A 19,928-nucleotide genomic window follows, 5' to 3' on the forward strand; every position below is an offset into this window, starting at 1 on the left:
CCCTCCCGGCCCGCCTGCCTGCCCGGGCTCGAGACCCGCCGCGCAGGGACGGGGGAGCTTGAGCCGGAGCCGCTCTGCCCGGCTCCAAGATGGCGGGGGCCCGCGGCCGGCCCGGGCCCCGGGCGCCGCCACGTGCGGCTGGCCGGGGCGGGCCGGGGCGGGGCGGCGCGGGGGGCGGGGCGGCCGGGCGGGCCCGTGGCGGGGCGGCGGAGCCGCAGTCGCAGCTCCCTCCGCCGCCTCTCGCGCCCGCGCCATGGCCTCCGTCCCGGAGCTGCTGAAGCAGGAGGATGACCGCAGCAAGGTGAGGCCCGGCGCCCGCGGCCCCGCCGAGCCGCTCCGGCCCCTTGCCCCCGCCGCGCGCCCTGCGGCTCCGGCTGCCCCCGGCACCGCCGACGCCGCGCCGGCCTCCCGGGCTCCTCACGCGCCGGCGGGCGGCGGGCGCCTGCGCGGCTCCCGGGCCCCCCGCGGGGCAGCCGGGGCGCGGCCCCGAGGGCCCGAGGCTGCAAGCAGGAGCTTCCGAGCCCCGGGGCCGCGGCTGGCGCGCGCCTGCGGCGCCCTCCCGAGGGCAGCCCGGGGCGCGGGGGGCGCGCGGGGCACGTGTGCGTGGCCCCCGAGGCCCAAGGCGCGCTTTCGGGCCGTGCCCAAGACGTGACGAAAGATGCACCTTTTTTGCCTTGGGTATTTTTTGTGCAAATAAGAGCCCCCCCCGCGTTAGGAATATTGAGAATTTATCTTTTTTTTTTTTTTTTTTTTTTTTTTTTAGGATTTTGCAAGGCAATGGGGTTAAGTGGCTTGCCCAATGCCACACGGCTAGGTCATTTTTAAGTGTCTGAGGCCGGATTTGAACCCAGGGCCTCCTGACTCTTGGGCCGGTGCTCTATCCACGGCGCCACCTAGCCTCCTCGAGAATTTATCAATTTTCTAAAGATCACTAATCTTTATATTCTTCACTTTGTTTTATTCTCAAGTTTATTTCCTCCTGAGAAGAGTTTTCTTTGGCCCTTATTGGGAGAATTCCAACAATTTAAGGAATTACGTGCTACACACACTGTAGTACACAGATTTTGCTTCAGGCAAGGTGCTCAAATACTTGTTTAGTTGAGGAAGGGACTTATACCTTCCTTATACATAATTAACGATTGTATAAACTTTTTCTCTACAAAAACTGTAAATGCTGACAGAACTACTGGTCAATTTTTAAATGCACTGACAAACTTTTGGAATGTGAACTAAACTTACTTTTCCATTCCAATCCCTTTTACTTCCTGACTAGACAAAAATGTAACTGTTCTATGTGGTTACAACATACAAAATCTTTGATATTTTCCAACAGAAATTTTTTTAGTCAGCATGTGTAATCATTCCACTAGCACATGTTTTTTTTTTTTTTTGGCTACTATTTTGTTTTAAATTTTGTTTTGTTTGTGTCTCTCCCTCCACCTACTCTCCCTCCTATTGAGAAGGCAAAAAATAGCATATGATTGGAACCATCCCCTCCCAAAGCTTTCATTCTTTTCTATATCTTCTCTTAAATTTACATGAGGGATCAATCCCATGCACTGGAGGCTATATTCAAAATAGAGGTGTCTCCCCTCACATTCTGGTCTTGCTTTATAATCTAGTCATGTGCCTTTGATGATGACTTTTATGTTACTGTTTGCTGAAGTCTTTTCCATTTATTATCCTTTGAGTTATCTTCAATTTTGAGTCGCAGTAGAATTTTAAGTTATTTGGTTGTGATCTCATGTAAATTCTTTTTTTAAAAATTGTATGCTAGATAGGCAAGTATTTGAAAATGAATTGAAATTAATAAATTCCATTAAATGGAGATTTCTTTTAAAAAGTAGTGACCTTTTCCATTAATAGTTTTTATTCTTTGGATTATTGGTGCAAATTTGATCTCATTGGTCTGCATTTTTAACATGACTTTTGGGCTCACATAAAACTGAGCTTGATTATTTCAATAAGGGGTCATTGTTTCCTTTATGAGTTATTGAAATGCTACTTTGTAGGGCAGGGATCTTGGTTTGGTGTACATTTTGTATGTTTGGGGGAGTAGGTGTAGAAAATTTGTGTTGTGCCAGGGGGTGTGAGAGAGGGTTAATATTCATTATTGTTCTTCATACTGCATGAAAACTGGTCACATTTTTTGAGGATAGATATTTTGACTCCCAACTTGTTTTTTCTTTACCATCTCTTTTTCTCTTCCTTCTCCCCCCCAGTTTATTTTATTTACTATTCCTGATGCCAGCATTTGAAAATCTTAAGAATTTTAACAAGGAGATGATTTTCTAATTGACTTTTTAAGTTCACCAATATCTTTGAAAAGTCATCTTTTCATTCTTTGTCTTTATTTTTTGCAAAGAGTAGGAGGGGAAGGTTCAGCTGACTTTGCTACATTCCTAGGTTTTCTATTTTCTGTTTGCCCTAATCCATCCCCCCCTTTGCTGGAGTTCTCTCTACCCCACCCCTCCTCCCCACTTTCTAGGGTGAATGACTGGTCTTTTGGAAGTGAAACACTATTTTTGCTTTGCAAAATGGTCCTAGGGTATATCATTTAATCAACTTCTGTTATTTATTTTTATTATAAAATTATTACTAACTGAATTGTTTGGAGAATATTGGGTTTACTATTTCAATTTTTTTGAACCTAGCATCTTAATTTTTTGCTTTACTGTTATACTTGTTTTAATCATTTTAAAAAATATTGCAAAATTGACACTTCTCATTACAGCAAGGAAAAAGAAAGTTACCTTTTCCTTTGAGAATCTTACACCAATGATTTGTTATGAGATTGGACCAAATCTATAAATTTTGTTCGTTTTGAATGAAACTGACAAATTTGTATAGTGGTCATTTGCCTCATCCTTAAGAAGTGACCATCATAGGGGGGTAACTAGATTGCACAGTGGTTAGAGTACTGTCCCTGGAGTCAGGAGGACCTGTGTTCAAATGTGAACTTGAACACTTCATAATTACTTAGCTATATGACCTTCGGCAAATCACTTAACACCCTATTGCCTTGTATATAAAAAAAAAGTGACCATCATGGTAGATAGAAATCTTAGGAAGTGCTGTTTTTTAACCTCCTTTTTACTTGGGGTAAATAATAAGTTAAGATTCTGGAGGAACCCCCAGAATAAACTTGCCTCTGACACCTACCAGCTTGACACAGAAGACTTATATTAAAAGACTTTTTTCTCCTATAAGACTGCACATTTAAAACTAAAATCTATAGTTCTCATATTTAATCATAACTATAATAGAAAAAATTGTTGACTTATTTATATTGTGCTAAAATTCTTTGCTAGCATTTCAAGAAAATAAATTGATGTTAGCAATTTCACAAATATACCTTATAAACAGGGCTATCTTACTGAAAAAGATGATGTGTTGCTGGAATGACTTTCCTTGCTACATTTGATTCCCTGCTTTGCCCCAGCTTTCTCTTGGTTTTTGCATTTTTTTTTTTTTTTTGCTAGGCTATAGGGTTAAGTCACACAGCTAAGTAAATATTAAGTGTCTGAGGTCAGATTTGAACTCAGGTTTTCCAGACTCTGGGACTGCTGTTGTACTTAACCTGCCCTGAGTATTTTTTGCTTATTAGCCATCTTCAATGAATGCCTATTTCCCCAGGAAATAAGGGATTTGAAGTTGGGAGCAGGTTCTTGTTCTGGGGCTACCTCTTTTGAATTTTACTTTTAGGAGTTCCTCAGGCTATTGGGATCACCTTTGTAGTGCTTATAATCTGTTGTTAAGGTAACAGTAAATGATCTAATGTGCTTTGATCTTCTTATCCTGGTTATTTTTCTGTACTTTGTCCCATCTCGACCTTTCCCCATACAAAAAAATAAAGCCAAATAAACTGAAAGAAAAAGAGTAGGAAGACTTACATTCAAAATCTAACTTCATAAAAGATTTATTTTCCTTTCTGGGAGAAAGATCTCTTGGAAGGACTCTGGGAAAGATGTTAACTTCTCAACAGATAAAAGTTGTAGATGAAAAATAAAAATGATATTGAATAGATGAGAATTTTTTTCCTTTAAAAATATTATATGGGTGCAGCTAGGTGTCGAAGTGGATAGAACACTGGCCCTAAAGTCAGGAGGATCTGAGTTCAAAATTGGCCTCAGACAAATAATAATTGCCTAGCTGTGTGACCTTGAGCAAGTTACTTAACCCCATTGCCTTAAATAAATAAAAAAAAATTATATGCAGATTTTTTCAACCTTAATTTGCTTCCAAATTTCTTTGATCTTTTTTTCTATCATGGTATTTTTTTCCTTTATATCTTTCTAGACTAGTGTTTACAGATTCCAGCATGTATTTAAAGAGTTTGGAAGAGCATATCGCTAGAATGATTGGAAAAAAGAAAACTGCTTATGTATGTGTAGGTGGTTGAAAGTAGGAAGGAAGATGTCAGAACAAATTGAGGTATAGCCAATCCATGGCATTGTTTCATCATATACCTTTTCCTTCATCATTCCCCCCAAAACAACCACAGCAGATCAATCCTAATCCTCTCTTCAGGGAAGTCTGGACAGTGACTAGCATCCTTCAGATTGGTATGCTTAATTGTCTCACTGCTATTTCCTGTCTCTGAGAAGACTTGGAACCTTTCCTGCTCAATCATTGTCTTAATTCAACTTGTGAATACTTAAACTTGTATTTCTGTTTTCACTTTTTTTTTAAAAAATCAAATGATTGTAAGATATAGATAGTATATTAAAATCTTGGATTTTTGTTGACCTGGTTCCTCTCTGATCTTCATTAAAGGATTCATCAACTTCACGATTATATGAGCTAGATGGTATAAAAGTTCTTTTACATTATTTTCCTAAATTGCATTTTGTCTGTTTGAACAAAGGAATTTTGGTAAGGAGTTTTTCTCCTCACTAAAATATTAAATGTAATACATTTTTTTAACTTTCTCTATATTATATTCAGTATTCTTGTTATTTCATATCTTCAATTCCCCTTTATCCAGGCCTTTTATGTGTAGTAGATTATATTTTATTTATATTAAAATTTTTTTTATTTATTTAAGGCAATGGGGTTAAGTGACTTGCCCAAAGTCACACAACTAGGCAATTATTAAGTGTTTTAGCTTGAATTTGAACTCAGGTCTTCCTGAGTGTTCTATCCGCTGTGCCACCCAACTGCCTCTGTAGATTATATTTTAAACCCAACAACATTCTTTACCAGATTGGCTTAGCAAATTCTATATAAAGAAGTAGAAGGCTGATATAACATCATTAAGAATGAATATAGTAATTAAAAGAGGGATCCCTTCTCAGCCTGGTGCTTTTGTCTGTAGTGGAGAACTGATGTGTTTCCTATCAAAAATCTACAATTCCTAAATTACGTAAGTTTAAAGGGAGAAGACTTACTGAAATGATTGAACAACGGCTACTTTTGAAGGTCAGGCATTCGACTGGAATGTGGCAGAACCAGATGAAAATGTTTAGCAAAATAAGTAAAAACACTTTTTGACTGATATTAATTTGGGATTATATTAATTTGGGATTTTTTAAGTCACCAGTGGATTGCATTTCTATTTGAGTTTGATACCACTGCTGTAATGCAACTTCTCTGGTGAACCATTGCAATTCTCTTTTAGTCAGGCTCCCTGATTCCACCTTCTTTCTAATCTCGTTCACACAACTGCTAAAATAATTATCTAAAAACAACGATCTGGCTATCTCACTCTCCTGGCCTATAACCTTCAGCAATTCCCTATTGCTTCTGGGGTAAAATGGAAAATTCCCCAGCTGGGTATGTGAAGCCTTTTTGTGGTCTCACTGCAGCCTACATTTTCTAGGATAGATTCACACTAGAACCCTTGATGTGCTATATGTTTAAATTGATCTAGGCTTGATATTCTATCTCCCATGTCCTCCCTTTCTGTAATCTCTCTCCATTTCTCCAAAAATCTCTTAATTTATTACCAAACTTTATTTGATTTGCTGTGTGTGTGTTTTTGCTTCCCCAGTAGATATAAATTCCTTGAGGATGACACTTGGCTTTTGGGTTTTCTTTGTATACTTGGTGCTGTAATTAGTTAAGAATTTAAGCACTGGGGCAGCTAGGTGGCACAGTGGATAGAGCACCAGCCCTGGAGTCAGGAGGACCTGAGTTCAAATCTGGCCTCAGACACTTAATAATTACCTAGCTGTGTGACCTTGGGCAAGCCACTTAAACACATTGCCTTGCAAAAATTAAAAAAAAAGGATTTAAGCACCTACTGTGTGCTAAGGTCTGCCATACAAAGTAGATGCTTCTTAAATTGTAGTGAACCTCTTCATTTTACAGTTGAGGAAACTGAGGAATTAAGATGCTATATGATTTGCCTAAGTTCACTTTCAGGTAATAACAATTTTTTTTATTTTGAATTTATTTTATTTTGAGTTTCACAATTTTTCCCCTAATCTTACTTCCCTCCCCCACCCCCCACAGAAGACAATTGCCCATCTTTACATTGTTTCCATGTGGTATCCACTGAGATCCAAATTGAGTGTGATGAGAGAGAAATGATATCCTTAAGGAAGAAACATAAAGTATAAGAGATAGCAAGATCAGACAATAAGATATTAGTTTTTTTTCTAAATTAAAGTTAATAGTCTTTGTTCAAACTCCACAGTTCTTTCTCTGGATACAGATGGTATTCTCCATTGCAGACAGCTCTAAATTGTCCCTGATTGTTGCACTGATAGATGAGCAAGTCCATCAAGGTTGATCATTGCCCCTATGTTGCTGTTAGGTGTACAGTGTTTTTATGGTTCTGCTCGTCTCACTCGGCATCAGTTCATGCAAATCCCTCCAGGCTTCCCTGAATTCCCATCCCTCCTGGTTTCTAATAGAACAATAGTGTTCCATGACATACATATACCACAGTTTGCTAAGCCATTCCCCATTTGAAGGACATTTACTTAATTTCCAATTCTTTGCCACCACAAACAGGGCTTCTATGAATATTTTTGTACAAGTGATGTTTTTATCCTTTTTCATCATCTCTTCAGGGTATAGACCCAGTAGTGATATTGCTAGATCAAAGGGTATGCACAGGTTTTTTTGCCCTTTGGGCATAATTCCAAATTGCTCTCCAGAAAGGTTGGATGATTTCACAGCTCCACCAACAATGTATTAGTGTTCCAGATTTCCCACATCCCTTCCAACATTATTCATTGTCCTTTCTGGTCATATTGGCCAATCCGAGAGGTGTGAGATGCTTTAATTTCCAGCTAGGTAATTCTTATTTGAGATCCCATATGAATTCAGGTCCTCCTGTATTCCAGGACCAATGCTCCATCTATTGTGCCACCTAGTTGCCCCTTATATAATGTTCTTTATGGAAGTCAGATTAGCTCAGGGGATTTTAACTTGGGGTCTGATTTTAAAGAAATTTTTATTAACAGTATTTGTGTAATTGTTTTGCTTTGTAATCTCTATTTTTATTTTGTGCCTTTAAAAACATGGTTCTGAAGAGTCTGTAGACTTGACCACATTGCCAAAGGAGATCCTATTCCAAGAAATAAAGCCTGACTCCTGGACTAGCAGTAGTAGTTAAAATATGATAAGAGAATTGCAATACTTATGTAGGTTTTTTCTTTTAATTATATGCTAGGAAGTTAAATATAATGTAATCCTGTGGGACACTGTAAGTTTGAGGTGATGCAGATGAACACATCTTACATGGGCTTTAAAGGATTGTTTGAATCATTAAGCTGCAGTTTATCATTTGGGAGAGAAGCAAAGTATTATTCCTTTGTGGTGATGTTTTATTTTTTTGTTTTTTGTTTTTTTAAGTCTAGATTTTGGTCAAGAAAATGCTCCTTTGAGTGCCATCTGTATCTAGATAAAGAGCCATGGAGTTTGAACAAAGTTCAAGGACTATTCCCTTTAATTTAGGAAAAAAACCCAGATATCTTATTGTCTGGTCTTGTTATCTCTTAGACTTTTTGTCTCTTCCTTAAGGATATGATTTCTCTCTCATCACACTCAATTTGGATCAATGTACAACATGGAAGCAAAGTAAAGAATGACAGATTGCTTTCCTTGGGGGGGTGGTGCGAGGGAAGTAAGATTGGGGGAAAATTGTAGAACTCAAATAATACCTTTAATAAAAAAAATTCAAAAAAAAGAAAGAAAATGCTTTTTTTCTGTGTAACAAAAAATAATTTTAATTTTTTCCATTATTAATAGGGTTTGTTGAAGTAGAGTCACATGAGCTATACAAAATTAAATGGGAAGGGGCAGCTTTGTATGCAGTGTATAGAGCACTGACCCTAGAGTCAGGAGGACCTGAGTTCAAATTTGGTCTCTGATCTATGGGTACTTTGACATTGGACAAGTCACTTTAACCCCATTGCCTTGTAAAAACTTGGGGAAAAAAAGAAATTAAGTGGGAGGTTGAGAATGAAAAAAGAAATGAAGAATATTACTAGTTTGAAAATACTTCAAGACCTTTCTCCTTGTGCTTTCAGAGTAAAAATACAAAAGAATTCATAGTTGGATTAGGAGGACTACTTGACTACTGTTGAATGTACTAACTTAATGATTTTTTTAAGATTTTATCTTAAACCATTAAAATCAGATTCATAAGCAAGAAAAGTCTTGTTTCGGTAAGTACTTGTTTTTTTGGGGGGTGAATTTCTGAAGAAACTACAAATTCTTTTATATGAAGTTATTTGGCTCAAATTAAAGGTGAAAAAAAATTCTAGTCATTCCAAAAACAGTAAGGAACTAGGGAAGTTTTGAAGGATGGATGGGCTGTGATAACTGTCCTAAAACGAGAGAGAGAGAGAGAGAGAGACAGACAGACAGACAGACAGACAGACAGACAGACAGAGACAGACACAGACACTTCAGTGAGAGGAAATTAATTAGCGTTTGCTTATTGTAAGAACTTGACAGTTCGAATATGTTGTTGGAGTGCACCTTTTAACTGATTAAAATTAAATTTAATCTCTTTGGTTTCTTAAAATTTTTCTGTTAATTTAGAGGGTAGTTGGACCTTTCATCAAAGATGTTTTAAGGGAAATTTAGTTTTAAAGGATGGCCATCAAGTGCTTATTATGTGCCAAGCATGGTGCTACAAATACAGTAAATGAAACCATTTCCTTCAAGGAGCTTACATTCTAAATACTAGAGAAGAATGTTGATATATGTGAGGGAGAATAAATATAAGGTAGTTTGAAGGGGAGGTAGGGCACAAGCAGAGGGGATCAAGAAAGGCCTCCTAGAAGGTGGTACAGGAGCTGTCTCTAGAGGAAAGCCTGAAATAGAGGTTTTTAGTTTAGAGAGAAGTGTTGACAGAGAGTAACAGAAAGGGGGCCAATTTGGCTGGATTGAAGAACATGGGAGGGAGAGTAGCCTTTAATGAGGATGGATGGATAGGTTTGGGCCAGGTTGTGAAGGGCTTTAACAACTAAACTTAAAGCTAAAAGTTATATTTAATACTAGTAATATTAATAGAGAATCCCATGGCATCTATTTCATTCATTTATTTAGATTTTGCTAGGCAACAGGGTTAAGTGGCTTGCCCAAGGCCACATAGCTAGGTAATTATGTGTCTGAGGCCGGATTTGAACTCAGGTATACCTGACTCCAGGGCCAGTGCTGTATCCACTGCGCCACCTAGCCGCTCCTATCTATTGAATTAGGATTATAATTTGGTAATAATCTGTTTTTAAGGAAAATCATTTTGGTAGTGTGAACAATAGAACGAGTCTCTTAAGATCTCTTTCATTTTAGAATCTGATTATTCATGTTTCTTGTTTTCTGAATTCTCTGGTTTGTCATTTGTATCCCATGCAAAAATGAAATTCATGCTGGAAGTATTTCATTGGAGGGGAGGGGTAAATGCTTAAAATTCCTTATCTTGAAAGGAAACTATCGAAAAATGGATCATAGGAGGTCATCTTCTGGTATCTAGGCCCATTCCCTCTGAGAAAATGAGACCCAGAGGGCTTGAATGACTTGTCTGAGGGTCACACTGGTAACTGGAGCCCGGTTAACTGTATATAGATCCAGGACAGCTATTGTCTTTCATTAGCCAGTCTCTCTGAGTGAGCATTTTGTGCATGCTTGAGAACATTTTTTTCCTGTCTCTTTGAATATACCGTGGTTTTTTTCCTACAGGAAGCCTTTACCAAAATTTGTTATGTTTGAAGAGGGAATACTTTCTTCTTTCACAAGCTCATCACTTTAAGGAAAAAAATTTGTTTTGCTTAGCCTTTAAAAAATTAACTTTAGTATTCATAATCTTTTTTTAATGGTAGTGGACTCTGAGTTATAAAATGTGAGAACTGGAAGAGGATTTTTAGCAAACTATTCTTACCATTTAACTTTCTAGTTAAAGAGATGAAGTCCCATATAGTTTGTGAACTTAAGCTAAGCTCCTTGTTCAAGTTCAAGTTATGGTAAGACTTTTCCCTTCCCCTTGGACTGATCTCCCAGCCTCACTGTTCCTCTTCTGCACCCACAGCTGCCTCAAACCAGTAATTGAGTTACTGCTTACTGTTGAGACACACCTTAACTCTCACCCTGGGGAAATAGTGAAACTAGTATGTCATAAGTAAGAGGAAGAAGAAAAGGCACTAATGAGTGTGGAATGTCACCTTTGAGGCTTCTTTATTTTACTAGGAGAGTTAATTTGTTTCTGATCAGTTTTTTTGGTTCATGGCTTCATAATGTGTGATTTTGGCATTTCTGTAGTTGCATTTAACTCACCATTGATTACAAATGAAGTCTTAGTGATCAGAGGCCTAATTTTGAAGGAACTGCTTACCCACTTCTGACTGTTCTTTTATACCTCAATCACTGCTATGTTGTGAGTAATGCAATTACTGAACTAGAAAGGGGGTCTTAGAGCAAAGGCCTTGCCCCAGTCATAAGGTGTTGTTCTAGAACATTGGACTCTTCCAGTTTGCAGTATGCTAGCATCTTGAGGACTAGGACTCTACATTCTATCTTTTCATCACTGGCTTATGACAATAACTTGTATGTATCATATACTTAACTTTAGGGAGAATAAATATAAGGTAGTTTGAAGGGGAGGTAAGGCATCAGCAGTTGGATCCCCTTTAGGGGATCAAGAAAGGCCTCCCCCCCCAGAAGGTGGTACAGGAGCTGTCTCTAGAGGAAAGCCTGGAATAGAGGTTTTTAGTTTAGAGAGAAGTGTTGACAGAGAGGAACAGAAAGGGGGTTGGACTGGATGTGACATGGAATAATAATTTTTTTTAACTTTTTTTTTTTTTGCAAGGCAAATGGGTTTAAGTGGCTTGCCCAAGGCCACACAGCTAGAAAGTGTCTGAGACCGGATTTGAACCCAGGTACTCCTGACTCCAGGGCCGGGTGCTTTATCCACTGTGCCACCTACTGCCCCCTTTTCAGTTTTTTTAAAGAAAGATTTTTGAGTTTTACAATTTTTCCCCCATTCTTGTTTCCCTCCTCCCACCCCCACACAGAAGGCATTCTGTTAGTGTTTACATTGGTTCCATGTTGTACATTGATCTCAGTTGAATGTGATGACAGAGAAATCATATCCTTAAGGAAGAAAAATAAGTATGAGATAGTAAAATTACATAAAAATATAACACTTTTTTTCTAACTTAATGATAATAGTCTTTTGTCTTTGTTCAAAGTCCATAATTCTTTCTCTGGATACAGATGGTATTCTCCATTGCAGGTAGCTCAAAATTGTCCCTGGTTGTTGCACTGAAGGGATGAGCAAGTCCAGCAAGGTTGATCATCACCCCCATGTTGCTGTTAGGATGTACAATGTTTTTCTGGTTCTGCTCATCTTGCTTAGTATTAGTTCATGCAAATCCCTCCAGGCTTCCCTAAAATCCCATCCCTCCTGGCCTCCAATAGAACAGTAGTGTTCCATGACATACATACGCCACAGTTTGTTAAGCCATTCCCCAATTGAAGGACATTCACTTAATTTCCAATTTTTTGCCACCACAGACAGGGCTGCTAGAATAATAATTTAAATGTTTTAAATTTTAAAGAACATCTCTAACCTTCTCTTATAAGATATTATCTGTTGATCCAGAATTAAAGGTGGTAATAATATAATTATTATTATTTTATGGGACTTCTAAGGTTGGCAAAGGGCTTTATTTACATCATCTCATTTGATCCTCACCGTCTCCCTGGAAAAGAGATGCTATTCTAATTTACTGATGCAGAAATCTGAGGCAGGATTTGAATTTACTTACCACCAGACTAGCACTACCTAATGAAAAGTAATAATATAGAGAAAGTACTTAAGTAGAGATGGCAGTTTTTTTTTAAATTTAAATTTTATTCTACTATGAGCTTAACATAAACATGGATGTAGGTAATTGGGATTTAGGTACATATTTAGGTGCATCAGGGCCAGGGTGCATAACCAGTGTTGAAAGTAATAGTGAAAATATTTTTGATTGGGGAATAAGGAGGAAATCAGCATAACAATTTAAGGTCTGCAGTAGCACTTATCAAATACTCCTTGGTTGTGTAAACAGTTCTGAGTATTCGATACTATTGGCTTTGTTATATCTATTGTAAAGATGAGGAAACTGAAGTTCAGGTAAAGTGTCTTTACCAGGGTCTTTACCAGGGTCTTTTAGCTAGTAGGTATTGGAAGCAGGATTTGACTCTTAGATCTTCTTGAATCCAGGTCAGCATTGTAGCTTTTATGTAGATTATGGAAGTGTGCTGTATTAGGAATTGGAAGACATGAGTTCGAGTTCAAATCCCAACTATGCTATGTGTTATTTTTGTTGTTTGGGGCAAAACACTGAAACTCTGAGGCATTTACTTATAATGTACAATGAGGGTATTCAGGTAGAGGACTCTTAGGAATCCTTCCAGATCTAGGTATGATTTTATTTTATCCACAGAAAGAATTTAAACAGGATACCTTAGTTATCAGATTAATCTATGTAGGTGAAATAATTTTTAGCTGATTATATTCTGCGAAGTAGATTAGGGCATCTGTCTATTGTTTCTCATTCCACATCTGGATTTGTTTCCTTGGTTTGCAGCATATGTGAAATGATGATGAAGTTTATCCATTCTCTGAGTGTGCTGCTCTGTCCTTCCTGCAGCTCTCAGCTCCTGTTCTAGGAACTCTGAGTAATGTAACCTCCAGATGGCCTCCAGGCTTGCAGTGTTCTGCTGCACCTGGCAGGTGTATGTGGTGGTCTTACTGGTAGGAAAGGATGGGGTCAGCAGGGGTGGAATTGTTTAGGGTCCCCCCCAAGACGAATGACTGATGTCTGATCACATGCTGCAGCCTTTTAAGCTATTTCTTTGATAATAGAATTAGGGTCAGTGTTAGGTCATAAATTCTGGATCCCCAATGTGCACAGTAGTCTTTTGTTATACCTTTGGATGTCCGCTAGCCACTAAGAATAGGTTAGAATGAGGGGAGGACTTTTTAATGTTTGTATTTATAAAGCTTAAACATTGTAGGCTCTTAATAATCTTGCTGATGGAGGAAAATAGGAGGTTAGAGAATGTTAGACCGATAATCTGGGGGACCTGATTATCTCCGCAAATTTGCTGACTGATCTTGGGCAAGATTTCACTTGTAAAGGTATTGTTGTTCTCCATTTGTAGAATGAAAAGATTGGAGAAGATTGCCAAATCTCTTTCAGCTTTTGAGTCAGTATTTAAGAGGAAAATAAAAAGAGCAGAACATGCATTAGTTGACTGACTAAAAGTGGCTTCCTGGAAGTAATACCATATCCCTTGCACAACTGCTATAAATCTAGTTGACTCTCAACCTACTAGTTGTTATAGAGGGAGCAGTAAAAGGGGAAATAAGTAGGGTGTTGTTGGTTTATAGAGACTTTGATACAACTGTTTCTATTTGGGTGTATCTTTTTGAAAAATTAAAGTTAATAGTAACAATGTTAAATGATTTTTTTTCCAAGGCAATGGGGTTAAGTGGCTTGCCCAAGGCCACACAACTGGATAATGATTGTGTCTGAGGTCGGATTTGAACTCGGGTATTCCTGACTCCAGGGCCCGTGCTCTGTTCACTATGCCACCTTGCTGCCCCCGAAACAATGTTAAGTGGAGATTATAGCTTAGGTCTTAGCTGAATTATCTAATTTGTCTGGTATTCTAAAAATTCAGGTATATAATTGTATTTAGGAATTATTTTATATGCATATCTTTTGATAGTGAAAACCTCTAGAAGCAATATTAATATAAATACAACTTTTTTCACCTTGATCTAAAGATATATATACATATATATCTGTATGTATGTGTGTATATATCTATATCTATATGTGTGTGTGTGTGATTAAATGGTATTATAGAAATTCCCAGTTCAAATCCAGCCACACAACACTTCTTGTTAGTTATGTATCCCTTGGCTAGTCACAACCTATGTTTGCTTCAGTTTCCCCATCATTAAAATGGAAATAAATAATTGCATCTACCTCCAAGACTTCTTGTGGGATCAAATGATATCATTGTAAAGTGCTTAGCACAATGCCTGGCACAGAGTAAGAGCTATAAAGTGTTAATTGCTGTAAGAGAAGCACTTTCTTATTTATTACTTATTAGAATTTACCCAGGGCATTTGTGACTTGCCCTAGAGTTTTATAGGTATTAAATATTAGGGAGAGAATGGGAACCCAGGGCACCCTCAATTCAAACCTGGCTACTTAATTTTTGAAACTATAATATTCCATTATTAACAATAACTTCTTATACTTTTAAGGCTTAAAAGACTTCTCTTAACTCTCTATAAAGTTAAGTAGTGCAAATATATCTACTTAATGGAAAAGGGAAACAAACCCAGAGAGGCTCCACTAAACCCAGGTTTCTTCTAAACAAATCTAGCCTTGTTTTCTTTTCTTGCAAGACAATGGGGTTAAGTGACTTGCCCAAGGTCACACAGCTAAGTAATTAAGTGTCTGAGGTGGCATTTGAGTTCAGGTCTTCTTGACTTAAGGATCATTGCTCTCTCTCTCTCTCTCTCTCTCTCTCACCATTTAGCTGCCCTCACCTAGCCTTTTTTTTCATGGTACCAAATCATTGTAAAGCAGGTTTTATTTTCTCCCACAAGAACATCTCTTGAATTGCCTTCTCTTCATGGTCTCAATATCTGTGAATCATAACTTTAGCCAGTAATATGGCATAAGAGCAAAGGAACAACTGTGACAAAGCTCTATGATTATTTTCAATTTTAAAATTATGCATGACCTATAAAATGGGTGCTGTACATGTATTTTTAGGGCCTTAATGTACTGTGAAATGTATATTAAACATATAAAAATGTGATTCTGCATTAGTAATTGGATCCATATAACTAAATTGTTATATTTTTTAAATGTGTGTTGGAGGGGGTGGTAGGTAAGGTGCTGGAAGGCAATGCCCAGTGTCATTCTGTCCGGGTTAAGGCCCTTCTTCCATCTATTTTTTTTTCTGTAGCTTCATCTTAGAGAACTGTTGGGACCCACCTGTTTTTTGTTGAAGGTCTTTTTACTCTGTAGACCTTGGTTGGTATTCTATAGACCTCACCAATTAGAATGGTAGCTCCTTTGCCTTTCTGCTTAGCACAGAGACTGCCTGGCACAGAAAGTATTTATGAAAAATTTAGTTTGGTGGTGACACAGCTAGTGTAGTTCATGTGCAGGCCTTGTACTGAAGACCGTCTATAGGACACTGAGGCTAGCCTCAAATCCCCCTAATGTGCCATGTTATTTGATGTACACTTGGACCATAGAGGAGTGACCTGAAATTTCTTCTTCATTTCATGCAAGTCTTCCCAGATTTGTCTGAAATCATTCCTTTCATTGTCATTTGTACAGCCCAATAACAAATTCCTGTTCCATTTACATTCTATAATTTCTTCAGCAATTTCCCAATTGTTTTCAGTTCTTTGCTACTGTAAAAAGGGATGCAGATGTTATAATAAATATTTTTGTGCTTATAGGTTCTTTTCTATATTTTTGTCATTGCTAAATAGTTTTAATGATTATACTTTTGTAATATAGTTTGAGGGAGATATCAAGTCTAACTTTCACAGAGCTTCCTCCTCTTCTCCTGACTACTACTTGCAGAATGTGCTTTTACAGAATTATAAAATGTTATTACTGGAATTTCTGTAAGAGAACCATTGGGATTTTTTTCTGTCTTTGGTGGGGTGTTGACATGTATCTATGTTACCAGTATGAGTCATCTTCTTATGATCTGGGGCTATAATGTATACAAGATGAAATGTCAGCTTTTTTTTTTTTTTTAACATTATAAAGTATGTCCCCAAAGCAAGGGTTGAAGATTTCCCAGCTGTGAATCTATTGAACTATTTCAGCAGTTTCCAAAACTAAGAACACTGAATAAGCTATCTTAGAATGATATGAAAGTCAGGTTCACTAACCTACAGTCAATAGCATTGGGTCAACAAGCATTTGTTAAATAATTATCTACTTTGTGCAAATTTCTGGGGATGCAAAGAAAAAAAACAGTTCTTGCTCTGAAGGAACCCATACTTTTATGGGTGAGGCAACAGGCAAACAATTATATACAAACAAAATAGATAACATGATAAATTGGAAGAACTCAGAAAGGTTTATTTCAGAAGGTATGATCTTAGTTGAGCCTTCAGGGAAACTAGGAATTGGAGTTAGAGGGAGAATGTTCCAAGCATGTGGGGTACACAATGAAAATACTGGGGTGTTTAGTGGAGCCCAGCAGACTAACAAAATGACTGATGCAGACAAGGATCCTCATTCCTGAATGAAGCTTCTGGTAGAGAGTTGTAGCCAATTTAGTTCTTAAAGAAAAATTCAATCTTATTTTCCAGGTTTTTTTCCAGTAATGGGGTTAAGTGGCTTGCCCAAGGCCACACAGGTAATTATTAAGTGTCTGAGACCGGATTTGAACCCATGTACTCCTGACTCCAGGGCTGGTGCTTTATCCACTGTACCATCTAGCTGCCCCTGGACAATGTCTTTTAGCAGTCACATTGACTAATTCTTCTGTTGCTTTGATTATTCCGCTTGTATCCAAAAAAAATTTTTTTTGAAGCAATTTTAATTCTGTCTCTCCTAGCTATAAGGTTATTTTTCTTTTCTTTAAGTTTTTGCAAGGCAAGGCAAGGTAATGCAGGTAGGTAATTATTAAGTGTCTGAGATCAAATTTGAACCCAGGTCCTTCTGACTCTAGGGAATGCTCTATCCTTTGTGCCACTTAGCTAAACCTAAGGTTACTTTTCTTGACCAAAAAAAAAAAATTGGAAGCAACAAAAGAGTTGAACCATCTCCCTTTTCATTCTGTCTGCCTTTAACAGTAAGTACTCTTATACTTTTTGTGATTTCTTTTTGCCTAATTCAGTTTTCATCCCCTAAAAACCTCCTCTTTGTTGTCCTTATATTTTCCTTGCCATTTTGTGTTTTGGTGTGTTGGACTCTAATTACACAGTCCTGCCACATTTTGTTTTATTTTTTATTTTATTTTATTTTATTATTTTATTTTATTTTTTAGATTTTTCAAGGCAATGGGGTTAAATGGCTTGCCCAAGGCCACACAGCTAGGTAATTATTAAGTGTCTGAGACTGGATTTGAACCCAGGTACTCCTGACTCCAAGGCCAGTGCTCTATCCACTGTGCCACCTGGCTGCCCCTTCTGCCACATTTTGTGTTATCTTCTGTTTCCTGATTTTTCAATTTCTCACTTTTAAAATTTGATTTTAAAATTTAAACATTGAGTTCTCCGAGTATTCATGTTGATCTCTTGGCCAGTTTTCCTTTTTGTCCATACTAATTATTTGTCTTTTAATGTGCTCAGAGATTCACTTAATGTCTTTCCATCTTTCCTGGTCCTCTTCTTTGGGATTTTAGGCTATTTAGAATTCATTTCTAATTTTCCTCTTAAGATTCTAAGATTTCTTGGCAATTTTGGACCCACCCAGAAAAGGAAATTCAGTTCCTCTTTGTTTAGATTTTTTCCTTTTTAGTATTTTTTAATCTCTTATTATAACCAAAAAGAAATGAAAAGGGTGGGTACACAGGTATCCACAGTGTTGCCAAAAACTCTGTCATCATGGTTTTGTCCTGGAGTAGGGGTGCCCAAATCTTTTAGCTTCTGGGCCACATTGCCCAACAAACACTTGTCAAGAGTCACAGATAGAACAAGGTTGTTGGACACTCTTGATTCTAGAATTAAAAGGAGCTGGTTCCCTTGTAGTCTGATACAAGGAAGCCACATTTTAGGAAGATCTGCCATTATTTGCAGAGCTTGTCAAGAAAAGGGAAGGACTTTAAGTTTGTTAACATGAAGATGGATTGAATAGAGAAAAAAGATTTGTTGACAACCTAGTTGTTACAGAGTCATCATGTGAAAGAAAGTAGATTTATTCTGCTTGAAAGGCTGAGCTAGGAACTAGGGATTTACAAATTGTGAAAAGAGGCTGGTTTCAGTTCCAGTTAGAGAAACTTCCTTTGAGAAATGCTAATGAGAGGGTGTGGCTTGAATGAGTAATTGGCCTCAGACATCCCTTCTAATTGAAAACTTCTTCTATTGTAATTCTGAGGCAGAAAAACCTGGGCTTGGATCAAAAATTTTCTGCTCATTAAATTTGCCATATGATTGTCAAATAATCACTTGAGATGTCTCTGAGCTTCAGTTTCCTCATATGTAATGGCTATAGGTCATAATTATGGGCCTTAATTACTTGATAGCCATTGTTGTAAGAAAAGTACTCTGTAAACAGAAAGCTCTACTTAAATAGGTTGTTAATGTTCTATTGATTGATGTAGATGGGGGGAAGGGGAAAGCCGGTGAAATTATTTAGCCCAGGTAACTGAAGATGGTACTTGAAATTCAATCAATGTAGAAGCTTCTTGGGGATGAATTAATATTTGACCAAATAGTTCAGGTTAATTTTCATGTGGATAATTTTGTTTGACCCTTGAATGTTGTAAATATCCAAATGACCCATGGCAGAAACAGGCTCCTCACCTCTGATGTAGATGACTTAAGAGACTACTGAAGAGCAAGATTGCTCAACCCCTATTTTATATTTTTAAGCAATATAATCTTAACCCTAGTTAAAGGTATAACAAATGCAATAAAAGGTATTAAGCTTAAGTTGATGGGAGTAAGAGCATTTCAGGATTCTAAAAAATTGGGAGTTGGAAGAAGCTTTGAACTCCTAGTCAAACTGCCTTAGTTTTATAGAGTTCAGATGAGGAAACGAGGCTGAGTGATATGATTGATATAAATAACATTGAATAGGGAGTTGTTTCAATTGTATCCAAGTCTTTATGATCCCCTTTGGGGTTTTCTTGGCAGAGATATTGCATTGGTTTTCCATTTCCAGCTCATTTTACAAATGAGGAAACTTGAGGCCCGTAGGGTTAAGTGACTTGCCCAGGATCATACAAGGAGTGTAAGTGTCCCAGGTCAGATTTGGACTCATGCTTTCCTAACTCCAGACTTGGTGCTGTATCTGCTGTGGCATCTATTATCACAATTCTTTGTTCAAATGTCAGTTGGATGGAACTTGGTGAGGCTGAGGTGTGAAAGGATCTTTGAAGACTCAGGGAGATTTTTGAGGTGTATTTTATAGAAAGATCTGCTTTTGCCCTCTAAAACACTGTAAAACTTTGTTGAAGTTGTACTGTTGTGCTGTAATGACAACAATATCCTATAAAGGGAGAATTATTTGGGAAGCTCTAAATCTGAGACCCACAATTTTGGGACCTAGCCCCGTTTTCCCTCTAGCTAGGGAGTATTTTACTTGTTTTTTTAAATTACATAGTTTTTATACTGGTCATTTTTTTTTTGGAAGGCTTTGAGTTTCCCAGTTTTTCTCCCTCCCTTCCTTTCATTCCCCCCCAACAGAAGGCAATTTGATATAGACTTTATATTTGCAAGTATGATAAGCATAAATTGAAATTGAATGTGTTGTGAG

General features: G+C 37.8%; 1 protein-coding gene and 1 non-coding gene across 3 annotated transcripts in view; both read left to right on the top strand.

Moving 5' to 3' along the window:
• The first annotated feature begins 194 nt into the window (after positions 1-194).
• The window catches only part of SNX5 (sorting nexin 5), a 45,329-nt gene continuing 25,595 nt past the window's right edge, over positions 195-19,928 (top strand). For both annotated transcript variants that reach the window (XM_074209384.1, XM_074209385.1), the window contains exon 1: positions 195-301. In XM_074209384.1, coding sequence (XP_074065485.1) covers positions 254-301 — 48 coding nt within the window. In that variant the 5' untranslated portion in view covers positions 195-253. The remainder of the gene's footprint in view (positions 302-19,928) is intronic.
• LOC141510725 (small nucleolar RNA SNORD17) lies at positions 13,040-13,276 on the top strand. The gene has a single exon (XR_012475145.1). It is a non-coding gene; the product is annotated as a small nucleolar RNA SNORD17 (small nucleolar RNA).

This window comes from Macrotis lagotis, chromosome 1 (genome assembly GCF_037893015.1).
Source record: "Macrotis lagotis isolate mMagLag1 chromosome 1, bilby.v1.9.chrom.fasta, whole genome shotgun sequence".
Lineage (NCBI taxonomy): Eukaryota > Metazoa > Chordata > Mammalia > Peramelemorphia > Peramelidae > Macrotis > Macrotis lagotis.